At 41.8% G+C, this 23,606-nt stretch overlaps 1 protein-coding gene across 2 annotated transcripts in view; it reads right to left on the bottom strand.

Moving 5' to 3' along the window:
• The window catches only part of LOC118227463 (activating molecule in BECN1-regulated autophagy protein 1-like), a 107,800-nt gene that overhangs the window by 61,796 nt on the left and 22,398 nt on the right, over window positions 1-23,606 (bottom strand). For both annotated transcript variants that reach the window (XM_035417958.1, XM_035417959.1), the window contains exons 9-11: window positions 17,574-17,762; window positions 12,142-12,222; window positions 11,405-11,505 (exon numbers count right to left, since the gene is read on the bottom strand). In XM_035417958.1, the coding sequence (XP_035273849.1) occupies window positions 11,405-11,505; window positions 12,142-12,222; window positions 17,574-17,762 (371 nt within the window). The remainder of the gene's footprint in view (window positions 1-11,404; window positions 11,506-12,141; window positions 12,223-17,573; window positions 17,763-23,606) is intronic.

The following is a 23,606-nucleotide window of genomic DNA, read 5'->3' as shown; positions in this document are numbered from 1 at the left end:
GGCAGAGAACAGCAGGTTTTAAGCTCTGTTGGTGCGTACATATTGGAGATGCACAGGACTAATCTGACAGAAAGAGTCTTTTCAAAACCCACTTATAATATGACTGGTTTACTTCATCTAAACTCCAGAATGCATTACCCTTCCATTTCTTGGAGGACTTCACAGTACTTTCTGTTTCTCTAATTAAAATAAATCCCTCTCGCCAGCTACACAACAGAACACTTAGCACGCAGACATCGCGCACACATTGCCTGATTAATGCAGACAAGCATGCGAAAAAGCTAAACATCATTAATTACATCATGACCAATTACTGTCACGTTCTGGGACTGCCACAGCCAGCAAAATTATTATGGTATTTTCTTATGGTATGCCTGTCTTGCTATAAGTCTGTAGGAAAGACACTGAAAATGGGAAACATGACAGAGGAAAGGCAGGGAACAGGTCCTAATCTAAAAGCGGAGAAAAACAGCATTTGTACTACTGATGAATCAGAGATAAATATAAGAACAAGTCCTGTAAGGCAACAACTGTCCTACATTAGAAAGTGTATATGGATCAGTTACCTAAAGCTACCTCTACACCATGGGGGGGAATTCATTTGTAAGTAAACACAATTTAACATATTTATAGACTACTAACAGGTTAACTATGGCAAACTATGGAAAAAGATATGTATTATGTTGAAGCCCACTAGCGAAGATATTTTGACACTATACACCCAAATCAAAATGCCATCCAAAAAAAGACCACTAAAAGAGCAAACGTGCCCTCTATGGTTTTAAGCCAAGGTTAAAGCATTTCAAGAAGTTAAGAGTTTCTGGAGGACCCTTTACTACAGAAAGTTATGCTCCCCATAGACCCATTAGTCAGGTGTATTCACCTGAACTTCTGACCCAAATAAAGAGAAACATACAGCAGAAAACAGAGGTACCATGTGGAAGATGACAATGAGTCAAAAAGGTCCCATCATTAAGGACAGTTTGGTTTTTGTACAATTTTACATGCTCTTAAAAGACCAGAAACATTACAGTTAGGCTTTAATGAACAGTAGAGTCAGCTGGACAACAAGGTGCTATAGCTTCCACCCACAGGGATTCTGTCGGACTTAATAACCCTCTCAAATGCTTTTGCGCAAGAGACAAGGACCTGATGCGCTGCACAACCACCCTTCCCTCTTGAAAAAGGTCAAGCTCATTCGTTCATGAGAACACTCTCCCGAATATTCCCGTGCAGGCCGTAAGGCTTGAATTTTAGCATAGCTCTATGACACTGTCCGAATCCCTTCATGCCACTAATACAATGGTCACCACCACTACGACTCGAATAAGCACGACTTTAAAGGTTTGAAGGCAAGATGGCAAAAAGCCAAGGGCAAAGAAAGATTAAGTAAAGCGCACTTCTCCAGAGCAGGGTAAATTTAAAAGCAAAGTCTGCAGCAGGGCATTAGCTGTGCTGGCCTCCCTGCCTTTCCAATGATGGACTTGCTACTACGCATAAGGCATTCCTCTGCAAAGAGCGGTGCTCTTTGACCCAAAAAGACAAATTACTTTGATTTTTTTGTTTGTTTTTTCTTCCTGACCAGCACAAGAAACATGCCTGAGCCTGCACTCTCTTAAAGTACCAAACAATATTTTCCCTAGGGAGCTCCAGCATAAAACCCCCTACTGGTTATGGCTTTTCTTCATACCGGCTAGCACAAGGGTCAGTCCAAATGAAAGCAAAGCCAGGTACTCAACTCACTAGCTTTTCGTATGCAAGAGCCTCTGATGTACATTACAGTTAAAATGTTAATAATTAAAGTGTGAACAATGCACAAAACAGAACAGCAATGTGGATTTATTAGCACTACACACAGTAGCCTGCATGGAATGTAAATAATTTGCATTCCTCAGGAAGCAGCCAAGTTTTGGAAGATGTTGTGAACACCTACATGCATGAGCATGTATAGCCCATTTACTTTGAGCCTTTTCAGTTTGCTTTGATAGTCTCCGTCAAGTCACCGCTATTCGCTGTCTTGCTTTTTCACAATGTTTGCACTTCATTCTTTACTGTCGTTCTACATTTTGCCTTACTAAGATGCCCATATTCTGGCTGTAAAATGTGTCGCCTGTAAATCTTAAAAGGGCAAACAGTGCCATTGTGTGTCATATGCAGTAAAAGACAGACCTATCAAGGTTTGGTAGTACCCCTGTGCACAGCTCCACACCGCAAGTATATCCAGAAGAACTTCTAATGCTAGAATTCAAACGAAGCTTGCACCCAGCTGACAGTGGACGGCTCCTTCATAACAGCAGCCCTTGTGCTAATGAGCGAGCTGATGGCAAGTTCTAAGCCTCAGTTTTTGGGCAAGTGATTCGAATCTAAATTACTTCCCCCTAAATGGTTTCCTAGCAACCTTCAAAGAAAGAGATATGCCCTGCTGGGGTAGAGAGGGTAAGAACACGAAGGGGTATCACACAGACATGGCCCATTCAGAAATATTTATTTAAATCCTTCATTTTCAATGGTGTTCACACTTCGGTAAGACACAAAAGCATGGACTGAAATTCAGGGGCAAGATGTCTGTTTTATGTCTAAATAGTAGGGGAAGACGTCTGGCTTATGCTCCAAGCACTCTCCTTCAGCATCTCTCTCATTGGACAGTTACATCTGCAGACTCCATCTAACAAATATGAACAGGGTGTCAACAAAAATGTTTTTAAATTAATTAAATTAAATTAGGAAGGACAATTTCCAGGAGGTGGTAATTAAAATGTTCACAAGCATGAATGGAAAATTTTAGTAGACAAAAATTATGCTTATGATGAACTCTGACAGCTAAGAAACATACCATCTCATAAATTACACTGGAGAAAGGGAAGTTCGTTCAAGAATTCCATCCAAGCTCTCAGGGATTGGTTGATATTCTAAGCAGCAGGCCGACGATCTCAGAAGAAAAGGGTCATTTTGTAATATATTTAGCTTGTAAATTAGTAACCATTTTTGAAAATAGTTTGCTATATTGATATAAATAGCTGATCAAAAAATAATTATTTTATTGTTGTCCACTGAAGAGGATATAATTTTCTAAAATGATCTTAGTTATGAAAATGGCGACATATTTTGAAATCACAGTGCATGTCAGAGTTTGGCTATAAAGTGATAACTGCAAACAAGGAAAACCAACAACACAGCAAACTAAGTCACAGCACATTTCTGGGTAGCTGAAAATTAGATACATTTAAGGAAGGTCAACAGAATAGACTATTTTAGAAAATGAATAAAAATTCCCACCAGTTGTGCAAAGACAAACAAAAAAGCAACTTTGTGGAAAAAAGCACAGAAAAGGCTAAAGCTAATCTGCTCCTGAGGCACTAAATAGCATCAAAAGGAGCGGCTGTCCACTCGAAAGTCGAGCCTCGGACCCACTCCCTCTCTCGGGCAACGTCATCTCATCCAGAGGCGTCCCGCGACCCAGAATGCAACACGACCCATTTGCAGTCTCTTCTGTCCTTAAAATGGAGCTCTTCATAAGTCACCGGTTCTGGGCAGTACATTACGAGTGCATTTCAGTAGAGAGTGTGGCCCCGCATAGTAATAACAGGCTCTTAGCACGGCAGACATGCACTTGCTTAAGGAGAGCTATTTGGAACGCATGATTCAAGCGCTACAAACAAAAAAAAAAATCCCCCCGGCAAAATCAGAGCTGTAACAAGTTTTTTTCCTGATTGCAGGACTGATAAATTTTCTCAACAGGAGCAGAGACTTCAAACATACAGATAGGGGGACAGCAAGGAAGATTCCAATTAAAAATATATTAATTAATAAATGTCAACACAGAGTAGTCACTCTGTAAAAAGTAGATTATCTCAGATCCTTCCAGCTCTGCTCTCAGGAATAAACCAATAATACGAACAGAAATAACCTTTAATGTACCCAATCAAACAAATGTGCATTATGACCATTTGATCGCCTTTAACATGTTTCCTGTCATCACAATGGATTGCACCCATGTCACAGCACACTATGGGGACCACATTAATGAACACAGGCAAGCCTGGAGCTTAAATATTAAGTAAACCTTGGTGCGCTGCCTCACAGGCTTGATAACTTGATGGTACAAGCCCACCCATGGTTGTCAGCCAAGCTAATTAGCTCCCTGAATATTCATCTCGCAACAATTCACTTAAAGGCCACTGTGGCATCCCTTAAGGATTGCGTATTTGTGTGTGATCATTCGTGCAAGAAAGAAGTTGCTAAATATTTGATAAGTACTGACACCAAACGCTAATCCAGTTAATGGGCCTTCAGATGCTGATTTAAGCCCAAAGGCTTAAATCCAAATTCATTCAGCATTTGTCCTTAACTTTGGACTTACGATTAAATGCAACTGATGACTCATTCTCCACAGACACAGTTTGGTGAGTTTAGCAATCACCAAAATGAATCCAAATTGAGCTTGTAAAAAAAAATGCAAGGATCATTTGCATTAAATCGTAATTCAAAGTTATGGACAAATGCAGGCCTGGTTATAATTCTGGACCGATGAGACACAATGGGAGCCCACATAACATCTCATGTCATTCAATCTAATTGCTGTGGCACCATTTAGGATACTCTTATCCTCCTGAAAATCTAAAACTCCACTGAGCATGCTAAACAAAGTATGCTACATGCTAGCCCTAAGTATCTTTGCTGCATTCCCCACAACAACCCTCTGATTTATTACTCAATGACAAACGGATCTGAATTCAGCCTAAGGAATCTCTGAGGATGAGTGAATGAACGATTGCTGAAGAAGCGTCAGTGAGCAGCTGACAGAAATCCTGCTTTGCTGAGGGATGAGCAATTCATTAAACTTCTGAGGTTCTGAGCTTTTTGGCTGTCAACCAGTCAAGGAAGCGCAGATATTGCCCTGAAGCTGTTCGCAACGCAGCAGAAAGTGGGAGTCGGAGGGAGAGGCATTATGGAGAGCGCACGGGGCGGAAAACAGAAACGGAAAAGAGCTGGGGGGCTGAAATGCAATGTACCCCACAGAAACACTGAAAAGAAACACAACGTGTGACCGGCAAAAAAAAAACGGCATACAAAACGCAAGGAAGCCTTTCACTGTAATTTTCCGGCGTTTTAACAAGTGAATGATTTCACACAAAGCGTTCTTGCTCTTCACATCACCATTATGCATTTTCTGAAGATTTCAGCGGTGCAGAATTGCCTCAAATGTATGCGGGAAAGTTTTTTTTTTTTTTTAATTATACCTTCTACATTTCAAATGTAAAAAAACCTATAGAAAAGCAACATAAAACGTGTAATTCAGAGCAAAGCGGTGGCAAATGTGGCTGTTGGTAGCCGGAAGCGTACTCAAAGAGAGCAGAGGAGAGGTGAATACGCACAACCAGCAGAGAAAGCGTTAGATCTTCCCCTTTCGCTCGCTTTGTCAGAGAAAAACCTTCATCTGCTTCTCCCAGCTGCGTACTTATTCCCCGCCCCTGAACGGTTGGATTAGCGTTTGGCTCGCTGTGGCCTGCTGGGGGGGTTCAGCGGCACTGGGTCCGTTCGCTGTGAAAGTTCTCGGAGGGATACTGAGACCAAAGCCTCGGCCTTCGGTCACAGAAGACCGAAGATAAAATTTATTAAAATTGACGACTGACTTTTATATGGCTGCTGGTCTCCACACAAAAGAATGAGGAAAACAGAAACGGTTTTACATTGCCGGTGCTTCCTGCTCACAAGCTAACAAAATCAAAACTGAAGTCAGGCAATTACGGATTTACTCATGCATAAACATGAGCAGGTTATTAGAACGCTTTTGTTTTTCCATATCCAACAAGAACTTAAAATGACTTAAATTTGGCCAATTCAGTGCATTTCACATTGTGTTGCATTGTGCGTAGGGAGCCTCTTCAGATAGGCAGTAATTGCACAAATGACAAAAGGCTATCTGCGGTCTGCCAAACTTTGAGAACAAAAGAAACCGATGAAAACAAAGGCTGCGGAAGTGGACTTCAGCGCGGAGCGCGGTCATAAGCCCGTCCCTGAAACCTCTCTCTCGCCGCTGACTGAAGCGTCGCACCACAGTCTCCTCCCCGCGCCATCTCATCGGTGCCGTCACCCCTGTTGCCAAAGGCCACATCGCCGTGGAGATGGCTTCCCGGGACCTGGCACCGCGATGCGAGCGAGCGCGGCGGGTCCTCGCCGGCATGCTAACGGTACCGCACCAGTGCGGCGGCGTTCTCTTGACGGCGGCGGCGGTCTCGCCTGTCACGTCTGTTACAACGGGAGCCCCCGCACTTCAGAAGCACAAAAGAGGGGAAAACGGCAACAAATAAGAGCTCCGCTAGCAGCGTGGCACTCTGAAAGCCTTTCCTGCTCTCCAGGCTTAAACGGAGCCAAGGATATTCACCTCCAAGTAAATCAAGTGCCTAGTCCTACATTTTTTCGCATTTTCTTTTACAGATATTTACAAAGTACCAGTCAAGATTGTTTTGTAGAATACACTACTAACAGCTGCAGTATCTCATTCGGAACAAAAAAATGCTTTTGCACAACACTCTTATGATCTTAAAAAATGCAGCAAAAAATAAAATAATATAAGAAATACATATCTATAAAGATATATATTTCTATTTTTTTAATTCAATGTCAGCCCTTTAAATGTTAACACATTTTTAACACTTTAATATTTAACTCAGATCTACACAGGGGCTGCCATGTTCTTTTTCGACACAGAAGAATGAGGGGAGGGAGAGACTGACAGGGCTCTTTTGGGGGGCCTTGTGAAATTCTCCACTTCTGCAGTGTCATTCGGTTTTTTTTTTTTTCCCCGTGCGCCTCGTCTGCTGACGGTTCTGCACGGCCGCGCCCGGCCATTCTGTTCGCTGCATTTTTTATGCGCTGGCTGGCGGATCCCCAGGAGTCCCGCAGGTTGGTGGAGATGAAAGAGGCGAAGAGCGCCAGGAAGGCTCAACTGGCCTTTACGAGCTGTGGTCCCTGTCAACGTGAACTGGCTGGGGCTCTCAAAGCTAAGTATGAAGAACACTCTGGTAGCACATCGAATTCCATTGTTCTGTTATTCGCACTTTAGTGACCGTCTTCAACGTACCCGGCTGAATTTGCTATTGAGTTCGATATGAATACATGACAATGCCCTGCAAGATAATTGCTACATGTGAGGGATCTGGTTGCTGTCATTGCAATTAAATGGAAATTATATATTAAAGGACATTCTATAATGTGGATACATCTTCATTAAAGGTCATGCTTTTACAGCAATATAATGACACCACACTACTGACAAGGTATTCGTAACTCAGCTCTTTCAGAAAGAAAATTGTGCAGTATAAAACAGTGCACTTCAAAGTGAAGGACAAAGAAATATCGGTGGACTAATGAATCAAAAGCAAAATATAAAATAGACACGAAGTACAGATCTGTTAATGAATAGAAACGAAATTCACTATAAAGAATAAATAGATGAGGTATTGCAATTTTCCAGGTAATAATCTCTAAACTCAATCATCTTTTCCACAAAGGAAGAATGTGCACCATCATACAATGTGCTGCTGTGGAACAGACTGGACAGAATAAAGCACAAGGCCTTATTAAAACTTCAAGGTGAAATATTGCAAAATATGTGATCAGAATGTTCTCAACTGAACATTCCAACGCTGATGTAATGACCACTACTGGTAATAGAAAACAATGGAGTTCAAGAACACAGACATAAAAAAAAACTAATATTCAAAGGGTTAAGATCATAAGATCAAAATATCCTGACAACACCTTTGCATGGAGTTACCATGCATTGAAAATGGAGAAAAAGAATCAGGGAGCTGGACTTGGAGAACGTGACCAAGCAAACAATCCGCAAGATTGTTCTCACTTGTTCACATGGCCTCTTTCTTTTATTCATGTGCATAACGCAGAAAACACTGCCAAAAGCTTCACCTCCACAAACTCCTGACGACACAAGATGCAAAGGTTGAAATCGCAAAATGCCAAGAGCCTAGCTGTGTTTGAAATGGCTTCCATTATATTTTGCAAAAAGCATCCCTTAGAAAACTTGTTTACAGTGGAGAGCCTTTACGCACTTTCTGATTAACGGTGGCGTAGTACCATACAGCCAATTCTAAAGCACACGAGGAGATGATATACTTGCGTTTCCGTGAGAGGGACCAATAAGCATCAAGGGTATGACTTGTACTAAAATGTCAGCGCGTGAGTCAGAATCACTCACAGGAAGAGACACTGAAATAGCCAGGCTGCTGTTGAATTAGCACCACACATTTAGAAGAGCTGGGCTATTGATCCAGCCCGAAACTCATCAGAACCTGAAGACTAATAAGGGCTTATGTAAGTGCCGCCGAGCTGAAGCCTGTGATATAACACACTCGAGGGGGGTGGTACAGAGTTTGGATGGTGTTTGTGCATTAGGTGCGTTGGCAGCGCGTGGGAGAGAGGGCGAGAGCGCTTTTTCCATTGTTGCGATTCGCGCGAGTGCCTTCTGGCTCGGCCCCAGCAGGCGGTTCGCAGACAGGAAACTGAGGCTGGGGTACTGCTACTGCTGCACCTCCCTCACCCTCCAAAGTTCCTGAGGAGTGAAGTCCAGTGGAAGGGGAGGTGAAGGAGAAATGGCTGCCAGTCGCTTCCAGTTACGGGCCAATGACAGGCGAACGTGTTCGGCTTGCGTGTTGACTGAGCCGTTTATTTCGGGTTGATGTTCTCAACCGCGCCACCGCCTCCCCCTCCCAGCAGGGCGTTTTAAGGTAGATTGCCTTCGGTCCTGTCCAACTCTGCTGCGGCTGAACTACCACAGCGTGCGTCCACTCCCCTCCTCGTGAAAGGTTGACATCAAGTTCCAAGATTCGCACACCGTAGTTCTGGGAAAAAATAAAAAAGGGTCCGGCCACCTCATTGGCTTCTCCGTTTTCCCCCGGTCGAAGAAACGTGCACGTTTTATTCAGACAGAGTGAGTAGTGCCCTCTGCTGGCCAAAATGATCAGCACCAAGAAAATCGATCTACGGTAGATATTGTTTCACAGAAACATTTTTCTCAAGCGATTTGACTTTGCACATTTATGCAATAAAACATGCCATGAGGGTTTTCTATCATTTCAGCAGCAGGACATACGGTCACGATTGCAAACTGAGACAATCCGCATGCCCTCAACACATAACACGTAAGTGAAAAGCTTACAACCTCAGGCCCAAATTGAACCACGCCTTGCGTAAGAGCCAGATCTTACTGCCTCCACCCGCAGGTCTGACAAATACAAGATAACAATAATGAACTCCTTTTCCCTCCTGTCTTTTTTCTTTTTTTAAGAAAAAATATAATATATGGCAACTCTACATACAGCAAAGCTATCCCTGAGCTATTTCAAGGCTGGGAATGAATCTCCACAGACTGCAAAAGAATCACAGTATCTCAGAGGAGTATGAAAAGGCGTCACTTCCTGTCTTTGGGAGCTCAAAACAGCTCCCGCAGTCAACATTTCTGATTACAGTATTCTTTTCAAAGGTCTATTTTGTCTATAATGCCTCTAAGTACATTTACTGCTAATAGCTTAAAATTGCTGCCAATTCAAATCAACTAGGTGGTTGCTTTGTTATTTGAATATGTTTTTTTCCCCCGACACACCACATTTTGAAAACAATGTACAGCTCTCACAATTCGGTATCATTTGGATAAAACCAGGGGGGAAAGTATTTTTTAAGCTCATGCATACACAGCAACACTTACACCTCTACCCCAACCCCCACCCACACACACACACACACACACGTCAGTTAACAACCACTTAACAATCACAGTGACACACTCTGGTGTATTACCATAGAGCTTTCCAAAGTAAAAAGATCCTTTTCCATTGCGCTTCCGATGCAAAACCTGAAAAATGTGCAAAGTGCTCGCATGGATATGCCCTGGTTGCCCAGGGATACATGAACTCCCCGGCTGGAGAACCGCGGCGCATCGGGAGAAACTTGGGGCCGCGTGATTGCGCTTCACGGTCGAGCCGAACAAAAGCCCTGTTCCAACAGCTCTTCATTGTTTCGAGAGGGGCGCGATTAGTGGCGGACGTACGTTGTGACACAAATTACAAAGGCCGCCTGCCGGCCGAGGGCTTGCTTGGTGGCAGAAGCGGTGCTCTGTCACAGCACGTTCACCCCGGGCAGGCCGAGCCGGTCTGCGCCGACTGCAAATGCCTGGCCGTCCAATGACTGCGTTGTTGCTGTTCTTGTTTGTGTCAGTGTTAATCGGTTTATCCTTCAGGGTCCAAGTTGAACTATGCGGTTGTTCCCTGCTCTTGGAACAGTACTTCTTTCTAGGGTTTTCGACACACTTGTTCCTGGTTATGGTTATACACTTTGTTTGTGCGTCGCTCTGGATAAGAGCGTCTGCCAAATGCCTGTAATGTAATGTAATGATGGTCCTTTCTTCTGGAACCGGGAACCAAAGAGCACTCACCTACAAAAGTCAGACTGTTTTAACCTTCAGGAGCGTGATTTTTTAAAAATCCTCTCTCTCCGCACTCGAACGGCGTGCACCGTGTGCAAACACAAAGCAATCGGACAAAACCCAGAATGCCAACCGCATATGATTAACAAATCTTTCAGAAGCTGAAGGATGCTGATAAATATAAGGATGATTCCTTTGTAACTGACAACACATATTCAAAGGCTTTTGGCAGCACGAATTCCCACGAAGCCTGGGATAAAGCGACGAGCGCAGCACAAACAACACAAACACATGAAACGGCAGTTGGGGCTGAGGCTTCTGCGACCGCATAGCGGCAAGCCACAGTGTGTCTTCACAGCACACTCTGTGCCTGTCTGAGCAAGGGAGGCACACTAATTATTTCTGCAGTTTCCACATAAAGCATGATAAAATGAGATCATTTCTAACGGAAGGAGGTTAGAGGAGCCAGAGTAGAGCAGGGCTCCTACACGCCTTCTACAATCAGCACTTGGGGAGAGACAACAGTGCGATGAAGTCACACTCGAGAAGCAAAGATCAGCGTTTCCCATTTTCTGTGGAGAGTTTCCAAAAGCAGATATTCCTGAATACACGTGCTTGCGAATAATATTCAAAACATGTGGGCAGTCGGGGCCAAAGGTGTTTAAGGTACCGAAGCGTTAAAAGCGATTTACCGCGAGACAACAGCTCTTTTGAGAAAATATGCATAATACTCAGAATATGCCAGCCAAAAAAAAACGAAATATGGTTGCACTGCAAAGACCTTCTCTTCAAACACCTACTTACAAAAGGTGTTTCAGTACACATGCAGTGCGTGTGATCAGCTTGACAATGTCCTTCAACTTAAAGCACCGTGACAGCAAGTGTGGGAAACCCCACCACTACAGTGGTGCTTGATTTGCAGGATTATCTGGAAACAATGAACAGTGCTGAAATGCTGCATACCTGCCAGGACTCGATTGACAGATGAGTGAGTGGCCAGACCGGGCTGGCCTCTCTCGTGGAAAATCCCGGCATAGGGCAGGTATTCCGGTAACAGGAATCGCCTTACAAAGAGAAAGGAGGAAGACACCACCGTCACAGAGCTGTATTACAGAAAGGAGGACCATTGGACAAGCATATCTTAAGCTGACAATCTATTATGGACATACTAGCATGCTCAAGATATTTTTTGTTTGCAAAACCCACTCAGTCATGTGCATTCAATCAACAATGACTCAGACATTTCCTACAACACACTTCAGACACTCAACACACTTCTGGACTGCCACTTTGTGGCAAGAAGAGAAAGTGTTTATTTCACCCTTTTTGTGAAAGAGAATATTGTGCAAAGTTTACTTTTTTTAAAAATATGGTCATATTTTACTGAGGAAAAACTTCAGTAAACTGGGTATTGAGAAAAGTTGGTCTAGCAATATCCACTTCTTTTATGTGATGAACTCTTGTCAGGGCTATTTTAAAACCAAAAATAATTGTGCAGCAAACATGCCAAGGCTACAGTTTGCTGTAGAAGGATTTAGGACAGCACTGTACATGAGAATTCGTGATTCAATGTGTCTTTAGTGCCCAAAGTTTGAGAGGTTAGAAGAATTCTACAGTCAGCAGTCACGATGCGGTGCGTGGCTTTGACACGTGTCATTCTCACGCCATGGCTGTGTACGAGGCAATCCTGTCTCACTCACCGAGGAACAAAGCGACCCAGAGAGGGGGCGGACATGCGAGCATTGCGTGGAGTTCTGTGTCTTGCCCGGTCTCCATTATCCCTGTCGATAACACACAAACACACAAATGCACAAAAAAATCAGAGAAGCAAAAGGCCATCTCTAAGACCTGAATGCAGAAAAATGTTTCTGAGAAAAGCAGCGTGACGTGTCAGCAGGTCAGCGAAACAACTGCTCTCTAAGTCAACGCCATCTAGTCCTTTCATGCCTTATTTTAAGCCCATGGGCTGTGTGTGAAAGGTACAAGAGCAAATAATCCTGGCAGATCTTATGATAAACCAATGAATCCAGCTTTGTTTCCACCTCATCTTGGGCAAGAACAGATACATACTACAGAGAAAATGTACGAAAATTCTAACCCCCAACAAATTTGATGGAATTATGCTGAAAGTGCCTCATAAAGCTTGGCAATAAATTCAGGTGCAGTGCATCAGTCACAAGGCGGAGTCAGTCACAGAACTAGTAATAACTAGCTCATACACGTGGATAGAATTCTTGTGTAAAATTCTCACATAAAATTCTTAACATATTATTGATTTACTGTGGTAAAAAGGCATCTAACAGCTATGAATTTCAACCAGGTGCAGAACATCCCTGTGTATGTAGGATGAAGGGGCAAACTGGAGAGACTAATTTTCTTTTTTTTTAATGATTTTTTCCCTTATTTAGCGCTTCCATTTGGAATGTCCAATAGTGTGCACAGTGCTTGTGATGCAATCTCCGCAACCGACTGAAGACAAACACACGCTCTCCTTCAAAGCAGGCGTTGTAGCCATTTGCAACCCACAAACTAAGTTCGCATAAATATGGGTCAGAGGAAGACCCTTCATTTGTAGCTTTAGCCAGCAGACCACAGGTGTCCAATAAATCAGTGGAGGTCGCTGAAGAGCAAGGAGATCGAGACCCCCAGGCGACTGAACCATCCCTCAGCAAATTATGCACTGTACCCTGGGGCCAGAGGCCACAGTTGGTACAGGCAGAGTATAGATTCGATCCCAGATCCTTGTGGGTAAGAGAGGCTTTTTTCATTTCACTTTCAACAGAAGGCGCTTACAAGTATACAAATGGCATGATTACGCAGTGTCTCCAGGCTAAAGAATGAATCAATATTACACCCGAATTAAGGGGTGGGAGCACCACGATCATTTTTTTGTACACTCCATACCTTGAAGCGTGGTTTAATATAGCTTCAAAACTATGCTAAAATGTTATGTTTCAAACATAATAAACCACTCCCCATTTTAGCATTTCAGTTACAATGTGATTGCATTTTTCCCCGTTTATTGTGTTACTCAGTTTGAAATGTATGATAATAAGTATAGCATGGCAAAGCTTTTGAATGTAATCCCATTTAATCCTTAACCACACAGTCTCCTGTTAGGCTACATATATCTGACATTCACTCTTCCTTATTCTCCCAATTTATTAGCTACCAAATGCTCACATCTTATGACTTCATAGGGATGGCAGACAATTAAGCCATTCAAAACATGCACCAAGACAAACACATCCCTTGTCTTTAAATACTCAATAAAAGAACAACTAAGACCGTAAAAAAATGCTTTAATGATACAATAATAATGGTTCAGGCATCCAGGATGCACTTAACCTCCTGATGATCAATAAAAAAAAAACAACTGGTCAGCCAGCCTATCAAGTGGTGAGTCATTTGTTCTTTGTATAATGATTTGCTTTATGGCCCCCTGTCAGTGTTAAATGTGGCAAGGAGACCAAAGCACCACTCAGAGAGAGAGAGAGAGAGAGGTTTAAATGTCAGTGTATTTAAGATGCTTCGCTATACATGCAAGGCCTGCATAAATGCACGTTCAGAGCTGAAGAGCTAAACTCTTAGGCTGGTAGTTCAAAGCAAGGTGTCAGCTAATGAGTAATTAAGGACATACTTGACTTTGTCACAGTCTTCCTGACTGACAACCCCAAGGTGAATCCTGACTTTTCACTCACCTTAACTAGTCGAACATTCATAAGTTAAGAATGGGTAATTCTGAATAGAAGCCTCACAGAAGTTTTCAAATGAATCTCAGGAAAACCCCAGGAGTTACTGTATAATTTTCCAATTATTTGTCTGCTTTGGCAGATGATCTGCAAGAAGTGTGGGAAGTAGGGGTGTGCAGAGACGTCATTATCTGTATCTGTACAACCAACAAAATTATCTGTCTGTGCATCTGTATTCGGATAGAAGACCAGAAGTGGGTGTGGTTTATACTGGAAGTCACGTTAAATCGGGCAAATGTTGTATTTTCTAACCTAATATTCACTGGCAATGCAATTGTTGCGCCTTCAAAGCATAAAATTGATTTAATATTGGCATATAATTAATTATGAAATATATTTCCACATCCTCATACTGTACTTTTAATCTCTCTCTCTCTCTTTTTATTTTTAACTAAACTAAGTTTTATGAACTGTCTGAACCCCCCCCCCCCCCCACCCCTTTAACTGGGGGACATTGAACATTCAGAAACTGAAAAAAATGTTTTATAAATCGAAAGATTCTGTTTTGCATTGGAAATAGAAACTATTTACAGTAAGATATATAGAAAAACATCCTTCAGTTGAAGGGAATAATCTTAAATTCCAATAATGCTGCGTATGCGTTTCTTGATGTGTTAACGTTACTGCAGTTCACTAGGGAAACGTGAATTACCACTTTACAACAGTAATTAGCCTACATAACAGTAATACATTCACTTTTTTGCCTGTTTTATTTATTTTTTTCCCCTATTGAACTAAGTTTGGATAGACTGCAAACCATCTGATGTCCTCATATTTTCCTCATATTTTTATTGGTGGCAAATGTTACCATGAGTATATGGACTGGATTTCATGTTCATTTGATAGCTAAGACCTATGGCTGATACATACAGCATGTTACATTTTAAACAGATGAATATTGACTGAAATACAAGGTAAAACGTCGGTTTTTAAAATATTTCGACTGTCTTTTTTTGGGTTCTTTTTTTAAATGGAGGAAATTAACACGTACAGCTAAACACTACAGGTTCTAAGCTTCATTTTGATGCATAGGATGCGGGGGTTTGAAAGAAATCCAGCTGCCACACCAGGCTTTTGTCTCGCTAGCTCCTGCACCTGACGCCTCCGCCTACTCGATGCGAGAGTTTCCCTGAATGATAGCCGGGAACAGTCAGCTCTCAGCCCGCTGCCAGCTGTGCGCTGACTTGATGGGGGCGACTACAGAATATAGCGATCACTTCTCAATAATGTGTAGGCCTAGTAAATGAAATGACTAGTTAGTGAAATCAAAGTCCTATGTTGCAAACAGAATGGGCATTTTTATCTTGTGGCCATCATCCACAATGATATGAATCGATTTGAAGAAACATAACGGCTGACGCACAGAACATATTTATTCAATGTTTTGCAGTGCAGTGGCTCAAAGTTTGTTTTGGTGTGTGTGAGTTTGTGATACCAACACTGACTATATATGGTTACTTTTATATTTATTGATTTTTATAGATTTAATCAGCAGAAAGTGAAATATTCTTCCACGGACGTTTGGGCATATTATTTTACCGTTGTCAAGCAAAACTCTGGTTGGTAGTTCTATTTGCACCGTTGTTAAGCAAAAACCTCTGGTCGTTAAATCTATGAAAACAATGATTCTATCAAGAAAAAATAGTTCCTTCTCGTTTAATACCATACAATTAGTTTATACCCTGTATACCACACATTTTTGTCATTACATTATTTAATAAAACAGCATGAAACCATAAGTCAATCAAATTCATCTCCCTAGCACTGTCTTGCTTTTTGAATGGTGTGGTCGCGCAGTGTAGACATAACGTCTTTCTAAGACCCTCTGAAACGGGTTTTGAATGCCAGCTAGCTTTATGATAGGTTCACCGTCACTTGTCACCTAGCTAAGGCTGTCAAAAGTGCCATGAAATTGAGTTCGAATATTAGCTTTTGTAATTAGATAGCGTTCGAATATATTCGAATATCATTTGCCTATAATTAACAAAAATTAGCTGCTTATTGTCGGGCGCAATATGCACGTGACGCTCCCTATAAACTGGCCTGCGGGTTATTTTCCACAAGCGGACAGTAGAATAGAGGATATCGGTGAACTTTCATACTAGGTTACTACATATGGGGCCTCATTTATAAAACGTATTTTAGATCAACTGTGTGGCAGGTACGTAGAAAATCACGTCAAAGTAGTGATTTATAAAATTTCAACATGACTCAATTTGACCGTGGAAATGGCTTTGGCTCTACATCAGGTCTTCACTTGATGTACGCACGCAAGTTCATTTTATAAATGAGCCCCCTGTAGTTTCTATAGCCTAATGCACAAATGAATAAAGCACTTTCTCGTGGATGTAATTTGCCACAACTCGGCATTTATTAATCACAATAATAGGGAAATGATTGTTTAGAGAAATCCCTGTTTATTTCTTAACACAAAAACTATTTAAACGGCTAATACCTGTAGCCTAAAACAACACAAATTACTTACTCGGTTTTGTTTGTTTAACTTCTTTCATCATCCAATTTTATCAAAATCTTCAGAACAGAAAGACAACAGCCTTCCATGGGAACATTATTTAGCCTAAATTGCTAGCTGACCAGTAACGTTAGCACGGGAAATGAACTTTGCGTTCATGAACATGATTCGGCGCATGAAATTAAAGCCTGTATATTTATGTTAATTACAATTATGTTTATTTACGGTTGCCAACCATCCTGCAAATCGGAATCGTCCTTTATTTGGACAGTAGAATAGGAATTCCGCATTTAACTCTTGGCTATGGGACGCATTTTCATCCGTATGTTTGTGAACGACTGCGTTTATAGTAACCGCTGTTTTGAATACAATTCAATAGTTAGCTAGCTAGCTAGCCGGGATAACAAGCATGCCGCAAGACCATTCTGACCTAAAACCAAGAATTTTGATATTGGCTAGGTGACAAGTTGACAGCGCAGTTCAGAAACTTCATTGAGAAACTACAGAGCCCCCTAAGGGTCATGGTGGGGTTTTTGTTTTTTGAGCTAGGTCCTACTTTTGCGTTCCCTCGCAATACTTTTGCATTACCTCGCAACGTTTGACATTCATGAGGCAGCTGCTATGTGCCGGAGTTCCAGATAATCTCTATCTCTGCCCGTGTAACGTTAGATAGAGGCTATGAAAACTTGACATGCAGCTGACTTTTTTTCCCCCCCGAATCCGAATAACAATGAGCAACTTCGGGTAGAAGAAATATCTGTTTCCATCGCATTATTCGTGCTTTCCTGAATACAGTATTCAAATTCGGATACATCACTAGTGGGAAGTGTCCTTCCCTGTTTTCTACAGAGAGGAAGTGTGACAGGTTAAGGGTTAGAAGTTCAGTTTGACAAGAAATGACACTCACTCGTACTCCTCAAAGTCTACTTCGTTGTTCTCCATGGAGGGGGCTGTGTTACTCGCAGTACTGTCCGAGGAGGAGGCGGCAAGAGGCCGCAGTCGGTTCTGCTGATAACGCAGGGAGCGCTGGCGAATGCTGTCTCGCCGAGACAGGTACTGGATCATTCGCTGGGCATAGTACGCAGCTGGGGACAACCTGAGGGCACACAAACCACAAGCCATCACAGCTGTTAATGTATGGCCTTTCACAGAGAGTATTTCTATTACACCCAACAAGAAGCAAGCACCTGACAAAGACCAGTGCCCCTTTTGAAAAAAAAAAATACCCTTTTGAACAGACAATAAAATCAAAACATTTAGGGGTCAAAATTGGTGTGTGGGTTTGGTTGTACCCATTGCTTACTTAGCTTTTACCTTAGACCTGTAATAATGTTGGATGAACTTAACCCTAAATTCTCACAAATATTTGAAACATCATATTAGACGCAGACAGAACATCTGACGTATTGTAAACAAAACAAAAACATTAGAAAAGGTTCATTCAAGGTTGTTATTACTTAGTGTGGTGAAGTGAGCACTGCCTGAGCACTAAAAACAAAAATTCACATGCAGTAGAGGTCATGCTCTCATTACAGTGTAGCTTGAGGCATTCCCTTTACTGTGCCAGAGTCTAATATGGGTGTGGAACAAGAAGAGAGACATTTTCCAGATGGCAAAGACAGCGTTGATGAAAGATGCTTAAAGAGTATTTAGAGGTCATTTATGTGGTTTGACTACTACAGTAGGGCAAGAGCACCAATTCAAATAACTGTAACAATAATTATAATCTATATTTGTAAAGAACAGTTTGTTAATTTCTTTACAGTAAAGACAACAAAAAAAATTCAACATTAAAAGCACTGTCGAGAGAAAGGCCCTTTTTAAGCGTTACTGGAAGCAGGAATTTCAGGTTTCGATTTTCATGCTAGTAACAGGGATGAAGGCACCTGACCAAAGATGTGTGCAACATCCCTGACCATGTGTGCTTTGCGTAGTCTGTGCCATAGGCTAGAATTGAAGCGTTAACACTGAGCGTTTGCAGGCCCTGTGCTCCACCCAGATCCATCTTTTCATTGTAAAGTTACCAGTGGTTTTTTTTTTTTTTGGTCAAAGATGTTCTCTCTTGGCTCGCCTTATTTTACATAAACGTATAAATATATATATGAACACAGCCTTACAATTACTGAAGCACAGGTACAACAACTTTCTTTCCAAGAATTAAGCTTGCCACCCTGTTCCAGTTCCTGAACAAAGTAAATAGCCAAAACCAAGACAAACTCAAAGTCCCTTTCACTCGTTTCTCCCTTTCTGCTGTCTTTTTAAACACTACTCCTTATGTGCACAGACGGTTTCAGTGTCACCAAAACTGTGCATATGCTGCCCAGTCGTGTAACTCTATTTTACCCTCATTTCACCACACGCTAAACTCTCATAAACACATTTAAAAATAACTAACATGCAAACAGAGCAAGGGCCAGTCTTCTCAGCCAGAAAGCAAGGCCTTGTTTTACGTCCAAAAAGTCTCATTGCCAGAACAGGGCCCTTTCTAACACTGGTGGATGAATTACAAAGAGCACACAGAAAGCACTATATGCCTTTCAATGGGGTATTAAATTCAGTTCAGGGGAAAAAAGTGTGCCTACAAGGGGGCAGATAATATTTTGGCAAAACAATTGAAATTTTTTTGAAAATTACCAGACGAAAGCAAAACACACATTTTTTTTGTGTGCACTGAAAGACATAATATAAAAGCCTGCCTTGTTTGCCTACAGCACGTCCTTTACTTCTGACTCTGAGATAAGTTCATTGGGCATATAAAAACCATCAGTGTGATCTTCACAGAAATCAGAAAACGATAGCGCTCAATAAGGGGGGAAAACTCATTAGTTCAGAGGAAAGTTAAGACTTCTCACGAAGCTTATCACCAAGATGGAATGCTTGAATCCTTTCTTTGCCACCCATGGCACCCATAGCAGTTTAAAATCAAATCATAGCAGTTTAAGGCCAAACAATAGGGTACAATAATTAGTGATTTTTTCCAGATTTTAATTAATCAGAAAATATGGATTCTTAGAACCTAAAGGTCTCTCAGGCTACTAGTATTTGGCTTTATAAATCAGGAAAAACTTTCAGCTAGAGTTGGGTGGAAGGGTTGAGGAAAGACATTGTCAGCTGATATTCTGCAAGCGGATTGGCTAGGGCAATGATAATGGTCCCGGTGCAGTAATAGCCTAGATCAAGTGACACTGCAGGAAAGAAAAGTAAGCGACCCTCAAAGTTACCAAACTATAGACACGCCAAGGCACAAATGCCATTTTCACATCAGGGACAGATGAGTGAAAGGCAATGGCCTACAGGGACTGAAACTAATTAATTACATATCATTCATCACCACAAAAAATTAATTTTCGGTATGTGACGCTTGAAGTCAGCCACAAGGGCTGTCTGGAAGGATGAAACTTCACACAAGCCCACGAGCGGCACTGGGCCATCACTGCGGGTTTTTACCAAATCAAGAAAACATGCTGAGCATATAGTGGAATCCGTTCTGAACTGAGGCGCATTCAAGTTGATCTGCCCTTAAGAGTCTTGAGGGTCTGTGAATGCTGTGTCATTTCGCTTCAGTCTCCTCAATTCAATGCTGCCTGATCCCTGACCACTCAATTCTGAAATGTGCTTCGCTGCATCGATAATTATTTGAAACTGAATAATTTTAATCAAAAAGCTATTTGCATGACATTCTATCTTCAAATATAAATGCCGGCAGGTCAAAAATTGGATTATAGCACAAATGGCAGAATGGAATTCAATGCCTGTGGAGGAAAATAAACCCTTGGCACATTTAAAATAGGCCAGAGCTGAATTCATAATTAATCTGTTAGCCTTTATCTGTTCAGATGAAGCTTATGCAGGCAACTCGGCTTGGTAGGATTTGGTTTGTTTATCATTAACCATCCTGTATAGAACTGAATTATATGTGGGGTCAGAGGGCTGGGTTTCAGGACAGCATTACCATTACTGAACCCAAATATTCTGTCTCTTACTTATAACTAAGAAAATTGTCAACATGCATAATCCCTAGTGGGAGGGATTATGATTTCCTTCAATAGGCTTTCATAAAATACATAACAGGATGATTATTAAGTTGTGTTTCAGGCAGACTACCTCTGGTGTTCCAAAAAAATCCAGGAGAGACTTTTCTTTTTCTCGTAATTACACATTCAAGGCACAAAATATTATATTTTATGCTGCCTTGTTCCAAAGTCGAGGGAGTGTGGGGCATTTAGGGGAAAGATAAGGGCTGGCACATTTAGATTTAGCACCTGTATTAATTTTTATTTTATTTTATTTTTGAGCAGAACTTTCTGGCAGCCACAGTAACGCGCCGATGTGATAGATTATTCCAATACTGTCACGGCCACACAAATCAAATTAAACCAGATAGCAATTTAAAGGGGTCGAGTCATCCACGGTCTGCATTTCAGTACGTGCAGAATACAGATGTCAAACACAAATAGAAAACGAATTCAGAAAGAATGGTAAAACGTTTAAAACGTCTAAATATGAACCTGAGTTCAGAAGTTACAAGCGGCAACAGCTGAGTGAGGCCGGGGGACTGGGTGGGGGGGGGGGGTGGGGGGGGTACGGCGCCACTGGCAGTCTCGTCCTGCAGGCTGATGGAGGTGTCACTTACTTACAAACCGAGGGAGGGACAGGGAGCCACCTGACAAGCAAACCTCACTCTAAATCCCACAGCTGAATTACAGAGTGGGCCAAATGGAACCGTGGGAGCCATCTCTGGGAATCCTAAAGTTATGTTCTGGCCCTGCTACAGAGTTCTAAGAACCCCAGACACCTGTGCGTAGACGGAGACAACCGTTTTCCTTCCACCGGTCCAGGTTTTCCAGGCGATAAGAAACAGGCCTGCAGGATGTCACTGATCGCCCCGGCTGATTAACGGTCAGCAGCCACGGCGACCCGCTTATCCGCCGTCGTGCTTCAGAATGCGTGTCACTTCAGAGAAAGGCCAGCTGACAGCACATGACACCGGCTTATCAGAGCTTCCGTAGAGAAAGGCGCAGCGGAGTAAATGACGCTCTGGAACACGACCTTGAGGGGGGAAAAGAAAGCTACAGTGCCAGACTGATGGCACTGGGCTTTTTTTCAGTAGCTCTGACCACTGCTGCCCTGTTTGTCTTGTTCAGCCATGTTGGTATATCTAGCAATGATTTTGCACAAATTTGAGGAACTGACAGGCCAGCTGGTATTCTGGCTTGTTTTTACTTTTTTATTTTTCCTGAAATTGCATCAACATAGCAAAATCACACATTTTGCTAAAAAAGAGAAAAGGATTCATTCTTCATCAGAAATAGTAACATGTGATTCCTTAGTTTCTAATTTGTGTTTTTTTCATTCCCTAAAAATGTGTGCTGTTTCGGACAGATTAATGGCAATCACTGGGGGAAGTAGATTGCAATCACAGACTGGAGCACCTGTGGTTTTGGCCTATAACCTTACAAAAAAAATATTTCCCAGGACAAGTGATTGTTTACCAGGATAATCAAGCCATTTTCCTAATTTTCTATGACTTTTTCATGACTGCATCATGAAATTCCAGGTTTTCCAGGACGAGTCGGAAGCTTGTAGCTATTTGCAACCGCAGGCACAATCTCTTGCTGCCGATACAGCGAAATTGAGATATCCCCAATTCTCAGAAACACGTGGCATTGGCAGTCCACTCCTTTTCGCGTTGCAGCCCACAGCTAAGCACAGATAGAGTGGAATCAGAGGAAGACCTTTCATGTGCAGCTTTGGCATGCAGTCCTCTGCCGCCCAATTGACCAGCGGGTGTTGCTACAGAGCAAACCCACAGCCTTAACTGACTACTCCTTCCTGTACCCTTGGCAGCACAATCACCAACTGTGTGTCACCCATTGTCTGAATTTTATCTGAGCCTGTGCGGCTCATGCATGCACCACAGCGTGGTGCCTTAACTGAATGAGCCACTTAGCAGCCTGAAGTTCCCAACATCAGAATACACCTATTTTCAAAATGTGAACCCTTTATCACTAACAATTACTTACAAATAATTGCTACTCACAATTGCCAGCAATAAAATTTTAAAGTTTTAAAGTACCCCTCCACATGTATGTCAAAACCTTAAAAAATATTCTATATTGAATAATTATTTGTTTAATATGGTTTCTCCATCAACAATCTTTCAATAAACTACTGAAAACACTCTAGCAGCATTTCTACAACTTTAACAGAAATATCGTAGAGCTGCTTTTAACGAACGTTATTTATGATAGCCGTTATTTATGTCGACTTTTGCATGAGGTTCTGGAAGCAGTCGTCTGTAAAATGTGCACTACCAACACGGATTCCCTCTATGCCATCTGCTATATCCATACGATTTTTATAAACAAATTTTTGTTTTAGAACAAGACCTTCGCGTAACAAGTGGACCAAAGTTCCTACTTCGGGATTGCATCCTAAAACTGTGCAGTCTGATATGTTCAACAGACACGGTCACAACAATATCACTAGTCAGGTTTATGTGTGGTAAGGGTTCAATTTACCACATTCTGTTCAAAAACCAGTCTGTATAGTGAAAGTCATGCTTCCAAGAAGAGTTAACCATGAAAAACAATGTTTTTGAGTGGAGTGGGTCTTTAAATGGAAAAATCATTAAAGTAGCAACAATCTGAATTTCAACTGAACCTTAATTATTCTAAGGTTTGTATCTCTGAAGGTCTAAAACTTAACATTCAGGCAAATAGAAAAGTTATTCAGAAAAACCTACTCTGTTACCTGGACTGACGCATTTGTTTGTGGTATCCTTAAGTAAAGTACTACACCTGAATTGCTAAAAAGAAAATCCAGCAGTATAAAAGGATAGACGATATGAAGTAAATCTGAGACTTCTGGGCTATGACTGTTTGCCTTTAGATCAGGGATCTCAAACTCAAATCCTGGAATGACACTGTGCCTGCTCGTT

The sequence above is a fragment of the Anguilla anguilla genome, chromosome 5 (genome assembly GCF_013347855.1).
Source record: "Anguilla anguilla isolate fAngAng1 chromosome 5, fAngAng1.pri, whole genome shotgun sequence".
Classification (NCBI taxonomy): Eukaryota; Metazoa; Chordata; class Actinopteri; order Anguilliformes; family Anguillidae; genus Anguilla; species Anguilla anguilla.
The sequence above is the reverse complement of the archived record's forward strand: the minus strand, read 5'-3'. Positions and strand labels throughout refer to the sequence as shown.